We start from the raw sequence: 8547 nt of genomic DNA, 5'->3' as shown, positions 1-8547 counted from the left end.
AGGTCTCTTCTTTGTGCCTTGGTGTCCTCTGCCTTACATGCACCTACACACCTAGACAGAACTCAAAAGATTTTATAGACCTAACAACCCAGGTTTTATTTAATCTTGTAATATTTATTATATTACCAATAAAACCATACAAGTACATCAAAGAAAATGTTTAATATAGGAAAAAGGATTTTTAAATTCATAGTGAAATAAAACTAAATTCAGAAAATTCTTATTCACTGATAGTACCAACACTGAGAACAACCACCATTCCTCTATGAACAATTAATTACATGATGTCCACTCAAGTTCTTTTTTAGACATACTTGGGTTGTGTGAAGATGAATATGTGTGTTTTTCAGTTTTAATGTTATCATTAATTAATTCATTCACTTATTTATCACTGCTTATCTGGGTATGCAATTTGAGAGCCACTGTCCCTGCCATCTAGGAAAAGGTGTTTAAGTTTCTTTAAAAACCTTTTTTCAATCTCAACAGAATTCCAATATGTGTATAGTCCACATATAAATCAGATAAGTGATATTTTAGTAGCAGAATCAAATTTTGTCATTTCAAATTGATAATATTTATTGCAAAATACTAATTTGTTTGTTCACCTCTCTTTGCTCACATCATCCTACACCCTTCCCCAATTCAAGCAGGTGCATGACTTCATGTTCCTTTGCCTCTGGAAATTTTGTTCTAAAGCTCTGACACCCTTTGAAGGGGGTCCTAGCCAGTCTTAAAGAAAAAGAAATCAGAAGGCCTGTTAGAAATGTGAATTCATCCAGCCTTTGATCCAGAATCTCTCAAGGTAAGGCCCAGGAAACTCTTTTAACAAGTTCTTCATACAGTGAATACACACATTAAAGTGTGAGAACTCCTGGTATATGGGAAGATTCCAGAGGCCAAGGGGTGAATAGTGTGCCTGTGGGGATAAGTAGAAAAAGAGGGAGCCAGTCCTGGAGATAGGCAAAGTTCCAAGGCCACACAGGAGGGAGGCTATTGAGATCTCAGGTGAGGTGGTCAAGGGCTCCCCGGCCCAGCAGAGACTCCTCCAGCCGCCCATGACAGATAGGGAAGCAATGTGGAAAGGGACTTTAAAGCACCACCAGAGACCTTGACAGGGAGAGGTCAATGTGTCCGTAGTGGGAGCCCCCCACCCACCCAGCCCCACCCTGGATTTTTGACCCCGCTGAAGTCTACCACATTTTGAGGGACCCAGTGCTGAGTGACACACACATCATAGTACTGAGCCCACGGTCTGATTTATTTGTATTAAAAAAAAAAGGAAAGAAAGAAAATCCCAGCACTACATAAAAGTCTAAAAGAACAAAGAACTGGAGACTTCTTACATACCTGAGACTGTAAAATTGGAAACTGAGATTCTCCCCCACTACATGTACCTTAAAGTCAATAAATGAGACCAAGAGCCATTTCAATGAAAACAAAATTCTTTAATTGGGGATTATGATATAAAATGCTTTCAGTCTTATTAATGTAAGGAGAAGACAAGAGAATTAAAATGTTAATCAAGCCACAATCAGAGACTACAATATGCTGATCAGCCCTGCAGCCAGGCCAGGAGGACACCTGCAGAACAAAGGAAGATTTCTGCTGGGACTGCTAATGACTCATTCCCCACACCTGTGAAGGGAAAACAGGAACCAAGAGTCATTCCCTATGGCCAAAACTGTGGGGAACCTATGGATTAAAGGCTGGGAACTGCCAGCAAGCCTTTCACTCTACAAGTTCTTACCTTTTCACACTACATACCTTCCCCTTCCTCACTATATGTCCATATCAAAGGAAATGGGAACTAAAGAATGACATAGGAACTGAATTCCCTGAACACCCAGGGTCCCTCTCAGGCCTTTACTCTCTCTCATTGTCCTTGTCTCTCTCTACTGTCACTGTCCCTCTCAGTGTCTTACTCTCTGCCTTTGAGAGGAGACCACGTTCTGTCAGTGGAGTGTTACCTCTTTTCTACTAAACTTTCCTTTTGATTCTAACTTTGGAGTATGTGTTGAATTCTTTCTACACTCTCTGCCAAAGGACCCTCTTCTTCTCTCAGTGCAGGCTTGGTCTCCTCCTACCAAATCGGAGAAATTTGTCCTGTCCTGTATCAGCCTTACCCACTAAGGTATTTCTTTATTAGAGAATTTATGCACCCTAAGAAGGAAATCCTCAGTCACACTGATGGGTGGCACTGGCTTCGTTTGTACAGTATTATTTGAGTAAGCCCAACACAGAATTACAACTTTCCCAATTAATACCATTTTGAAAAAGTTAAAATATCTGTAGAGATAAAATATCTATCTCTAGAACCTCCAGAGAGTCTGATTTAACTAATCTGGGGTGGGGCCTGGGTAAAAAGAGGAAAACAGGAAAGAAAAGGCTAGTACAATTATAAAGTTTCTGGTTTGAATAAACTAAACTTTGGTATATTACATATTTAAGTGTGTTCTTAATGACAACTTTGAAAGTTGCAAGTCCCTTAAGGATCTATTACAGCTAATGTGAGGGCGTGGCAAAGTAAGCCATCTATAAGTATAATGCTAGTTTATCATTTCTCAAGGGGCAAGGTCAAAATCCAGGCACCAAGAGGAATTGTTTTCAGGTGATTAGATCAGTGGTTCTCAAATAGGGGTGTGCATCAGAATCCCCTGGGGGCTTGTTAAAATCCACTGTTGAACCCTCCTCCCTGGTCACCCTCCCCAGTTTAGGATTCAGTACGTCTGGGGTGGGACCCAAGAATTTGCATTTCTAACAAATTTCCAGGTGATGCCAATACTGCTAGTTGGAGGACCACCCTTTGGGGGACACTTACAGCCAACTGGAGCTATCCTCCTTGACCAGATGTGCTTGCGAAAAGGAAGATCCCCAGATGCCCCATCAAAGATCTTCTAGGCTCAGACCAGGATTGAAACACTACCTAATTGCTTCACACTAGGACTGACTGCACATCACAATGATCTGGGGAACTTTTTGTGACCTCGAGATGCCTGGGTTGCATCTGCAGAGAGTCTAATTTAACCTGTCTGGGGTGGGACCTGGGTGAAAGGCTGTTAGGTCTTCCATGATCACAGCAACACCTAAGATCCTTTTAAATAACATCTAGGCCTGGCTCCACTCCAGTCCACTTATCAGAATCTCTAAGGGAAGTGGGCCTTGGGGTGTATGTGTGTGTGTGTGTTTGTCTTTTGTTTTTAATAGACTATTTCTTAGAGCAGTTTTATGTTTACAGAAAAATTGAACAGGAAGTACAAAGAGTTCCCATATGTCCCCCTACCCCCACCCTCCACCCCCTCACAGGCTCCCCTGCTATTAATATCTTGCATTGGTATGGTATATTTATTACAACTGCTGAACACTGATGAATTGATGAATATTGGTACAATATTACTAACTAAAGTCCAGAGTTTACATTAGGGTTCACCCTTTGAATTACACAGTTCTGTGGTTTTGCCAAATGCATAATGTCACGTATTCACCATTGTAAATGTACAATGGTTTCGGCCTTGCTATTTTTAAAAAGCAGCCCAGGAGATTTGTAGGTACAACCAAGGTAAGAACCACTGACTTAACAATTATCAAGGAGCGGGAACAAAATAACTGAGAACTTTCCCATATTTGCTATTTTTAAAAGTTCCTCATCTCTTTCTCAGTAATGATCAATAGCAAAATAAAAAGGGAACAGGGAGTCAATTTGAATAAAAACCAATAAAATGATGCATACCCAAATAAAACCATTATATTATTTGCCCGTCACATTGGGAAAGTTGAAAATTTTGCTAACACACTACATTGGAAAGTACTCTCTGATGTCACTGATGGAACGGAATTTGGTAAAACCTCTGTGGGAGAGCCTTTTGGCAATATCTACCCAAATTACAAATGCACTAACCTCTGCACCCACCAATTCCACTTCTAGAAAACTATCCTTTAGACAAATGTGTAAATGGGCATATGTGTAAGGTTATTTATTGAAAAATTGTCTGTAATGGCAAAAGGTTGATAACCTAAATATCCATGAGTTGGAGACTGGTTAAATAGATGGAACATTCATAAGAGACACTATATAGCCTAAGGAAGTTCGCTCTTTATGAATCATTATGCAAAGATCTTCAACAAATAAATAGGTGAAAAATGCAAGGTGTGAAGTAGGTTACAATATTTGACCACTTGTGGAAAAAAGGAATGAAAAGTAAATATATAAATTAATTTGTATAATTATAAAATTGGTCATATTGAAACGATCAGCAAGAAACTAGTAACACTGGTTTCTCGGTGTGGGGTAGCTGGGACAAGGATTGCAAAGACTATACTGTATTTGTAACCTCTGAATTTTGAATCATGAGACTATTACATTAAAAAGAATTTTTTTATTGTGCTTATCCTTAGGTCTAGCAATTTCACTATTAGGAAGTGATCCTATGGGGTAAGAATTAAATAAATGCAAATTTTCATTGATAAATATTGATCAATTTTAAATATTATAATATGGTATTATAAATATGAAAAATTTTGTAAAAATTTCCATATAATAAGTTTTTATTTATAATATGAAAAAATAAAAAACAACTCGTATGTCCAAAAACAGGAACTGATTATAAAAACTGCTGCTTTCAAATGATGAAATACCATGTACTCATTTAAATGATCATGGAGAAGTGCATTCATGGGATAGAAAAAAGTTCATGAGACTTTGCTGAGTTTTTAAAAGGCAAATAAACAATATGCCTTGTATTTTGTCATTAAAAAAATATTTATAAGGATGTAGAAAAAAGACTGGAATGTGCTTTACCAAAATTTGACATTATTTCTCTGGTATAAATATGATATAATTATAATTATGATCTTTCTTTCTTTTACAACAAACATGTATTATTTATATAATTATTTTTTTAAAGCCAGGGAATGGATTATAGTCTCTAAAAAAAACATTTCCTACTGTTGTAGCCGCCAGCCCCCAAAAGACACACGGACCACCAGAAATCAGTGAGTTATAGGAAACACACTCTTTATTCAGCTAGCTAGGTGTGCCAGGGGTACACAGACCCCAAATTAAGCAGCCCCGAAATGTAGAGGTACAGGGTTTTTAAGCCCTAAATCCCATTACTCATTCTGTCTTAAACACAAAGGTCTATTTTTCTCCTATTCACTACCTGTCAACCCACAGGTCGGTTGTGCAAGCGGGGGTACAGAAGCAGAAAACTTATTGTTAGAATGTTATGTTCCCATGGGTGATAGCCTATGTTCCCATGGGCGATAGCCAAGCAGTAATTTTCCAGCCAGCACACTACCCCCAAAAAAGTTCCCTAGAGAAATGGCTGACTTCAGAATGCAAAGAAGGTATCTTAAAAGTCCATCGATGGGAGAATTTGGGCTTCAAAAAGAATAACAGCGAAGGACTGAATCTTTGTAGGGAGTTAAGGATTCATTATTTTGAAAATTGATAAAAAAAGAAACATTTAATTTGGCTCTACTATACAAATTGGACCTCAAGGTAACCCATTTTTGGTGACAGGTAGTTTCTCTTTAATTAAGTATTCCAGCAAATAAAGAAGGAATGATAGGAATAGAATATTGCTATTTTCTAAACCCTTAGTGAAATAATAGATTTAGGTTATGATCATTAACGGCCACTAACATTACAGAAAAGAAAGCCACCCCAACATGATGTGTTTCCAGATGGAAGTATCCAGCACCACCTATGAAGTATTCTTGCCCCCAAATCCAAGCTGAATCAGATCAGATCACTTGACCACCAGTTTACAGAAATATACAGGATAGAGAAATATGCTAAATTATCATCAGCCGATGTAATCAGCCAAATACAGAATGTGGGAAATTATATAGAACAAATCATCCAATTTCTTCAAAAAAAAAAAAAAATAGAAAAGAAAAAAACAATGAATAAAAGAAACTTGAGAGACACTTCGACCAACTGCAACGTGTGATTATTTGAACTCTGATCCAAATTAACTAAATGTAAAATAATATTTAGGAGATAATTGGGAAATTTGTAGTTTTCTTTCCACCCTTCTAAATTTTTATGACTGGACTAATAATCAAATTAACATGAGACAGATTGACAGGAAAAAATTAACAAATATATTACATATGTACCTATGAGGGCTGCCAAAGAATGTGGGACCCAGGAACACTGGGCAGTTGAGGTTTATGTGCCTCAACTCAAAAGAGCTGGAGCCAGGGGTCTGAGATTTCAAAGGGAAAGCAGGCAATTCACAGGTAGATGAGAAAGGGCAAATATGTGGTAAACAAATTCTTGCCAGGCCACCCAGAAACGGTAGGACAGGAGTCCAACAAAGGGATTTGCTTGGATCCTCCCTGTCTGCTGCACTTAATTCTTACATGCTAAGGTAAATCTGCTAGAGTTCCTTTTCTGAAGCAGGTTTTTCTATTTGAATTCCTTTAAGCGGGTAAAGGGGGAAAGGGTGTCAAAGTTTTTTTTCTGAGTTTTTTATTTCTTAAAAATAACCAGCCTAAAATAATCAATATCCTCAAAAGGCATACTTGGGGGTTGTAAACTCTGCTCCCTCTCAATGTCTGGGATATCCTTCAAAATAACCTAATAGAGGCAAGTGGAAGTGGCTGGGATATACTTAAAATGAAACCACCCATTGATCATTGTTGAATCTAAGTTATAAGTGCATAAAACTTCATTATACTAGTCTCTCTTTTGGAAACATTTGAAATTTTCCATAACAAAACAATTAAAAGAAAAGATAATGACACCTGCCTCACCCCCACCCCCCAGCATAAAGTGTGATGGGGTGAGGCCTATCAGCTTTTCTTCTAGGACAGTAGGTAAGGGGAATTGAAGAGACCGAGTGGCACATGGTAGCTGGTACAGGAGATGAAGGCCTTCGGGGTCTGAGTGGGAGGTGACGGCTTTGGATTGTGAGGTAACCAGCTGAGGCCTGGAACTGGTAATGGAAAACAAAAACAGAGAAGCTAGCGTGGCCCTAAGGGCTCAACAGCTCTAAGACCTGTTCCTATTAGCCTGTTGGACTTCTCTGAACAAGCCTCAATAAAGAGTATTTTGTTTATTTAACAAACATTGACACTACTAGCTGAGGTAGGCTCATGGAAATGGCAAAGACACAATCCTGGCCCTCAGGAAACTTATAGTATTACAAGAAGGCTAAAAACTGCATTTGGAAGACAGTACTGCCAGTCCAAGACTAACGAGTAAGTAAGCACAATCTGCTCATGAGCAACATGGGAACTAGGAGGACCGCCTGTTTGCTTTTAGGAATCAGTGAAGCTTTCACAGAAGATACAGCTTTTGAGTTGAAAAGTGAAGACTAAGTTGGTGTTTGCAGGACAAGAGCCAGGAGCAGAAGGATTTCAGGAAGAAGGAAATGAATTTGCAAAACACAGCCTGAAACCGCAAAGGCTTGTTGTGGGGACTGAAAGTATTTGTTTCGCTGGAGCCCACGATGGGGATCCTAGGACCTGTCCCCTATCCTGCCATGACCACCATACTTTATATCCCTTATTCTAGGCCTGGGACAGAGGAAGCTTTAAGCCTGGGTTCCTTTCAGGCTTTTAAAACTAGTTTCCTGATAGGAAAGGGAGAAGAGACTCCAACTTCAAGAAAAACTTACAGACTGTGGGCCAGACCGCATTTTGGAGCACAATTTTAAAAATGCAGTCCGAACAAGACTGGTAACAAAGAGGAACGGTGAGAGGTTTTAAGGCCCAACAAAAACAGCTGATGTGAGTGGCAACACCTACTTCCTACCATTACAGATTCTTGTACAAAGATGAGTCAGTGATTTCCTGCAGCAGTAAGGCTTGGTATCCATTTTTTTTCACCCAGTATTTACATCATCCAAACAACAAATCCTTTTCTTTTTATTTACTTATTGTACAATTCATGTTTGATACACTTATTTTTAAAAACTACAGCACTTGAGAAAAGCCCTAAGGTTAAGGAATCAATTAGCATTACAAAAGTAGTAACAACGGATATCTGGAAAACATGGTTGTAGCTTTGGATTGTTTTTTAAATTGGATTTTTAACTGTGTTAGATGAGCAAGGCCTTCTCCGTGTGCTTTGCACAGTAAATTCTTCATAGACATCCGCTAAGTAATTTTACATAATCGCGCCCCCGCGCCTAGCGGAGAAGCTTCCCGTTTTTCGGGAGGCCACCTCCTCGGGTTCCGGAACGGCAGAAGTCCTCTTGCACAAACTCGGCCCCAGGCCATAGGGCCTGGCGAGCGAAAGCACCGCACCGGTTGCCCGCACTCTCTCCTCCGCCGGCTCGTTCCGGTCCGCGGGCGCCTCGCCGGAGCTGGGAGGGGAGGGGCCCGGAGCCCAGTCCCTCCAGTCATCCCGCCCCTCCGCTCCGCCAGGTGCGCGTGCGCCGTGGCCCCGCCCACCGCCCGTCTTGCTTTTCCCGGGCTCGGTGGCCGGGCTCGCTTCTGCGCGCTCCTCGGCGTCCTCACAACGCGCGTGTCCTCTGGCACCTGGGAATCGCCCAGCCCCTGTCCCGCCCACCTCCTCGTGAGCCCGGCGGCGGGGCC

The 8547-nt window shown here is 40.4% G+C and overlaps 1 protein-coding gene across 1 annotated transcript in view; it reads left to right on the top strand.

Annotated features, from left to right (window-relative positions):
* Nucleotides 1-6852: 6852 nt before the first annotated feature.
* RNF149 (ring finger protein 149) overlaps nt 6853-8547 on the top strand; it is a 40239-nt gene continuing 38544 nt past the window's right edge. The window contains exon 1 of the mRNA XM_025039102.1: nt 6853-6899. Coding sequence (XP_024894870.1) covers nt 6853-6899 — 47 coding nt within the window. The remainder of the gene's footprint in view (nt 6900-8547) is intronic.

This window comes from Pteropus alecto, unplaced genomic scaffold (genome assembly GCF_000325575.1).
Source record: "Pteropus alecto unplaced genomic scaffold, ASM32557v1 scaffold288, whole genome shotgun sequence".
NCBI lineage: Eukaryota > Metazoa > Chordata > Mammalia > Chiroptera > Pteropodidae > Pteropus > Pteropus alecto.
Note: the sequence above shows the minus strand (reverse complement) of the source record. Positions and strands in the feature narration are given on the sequence as shown.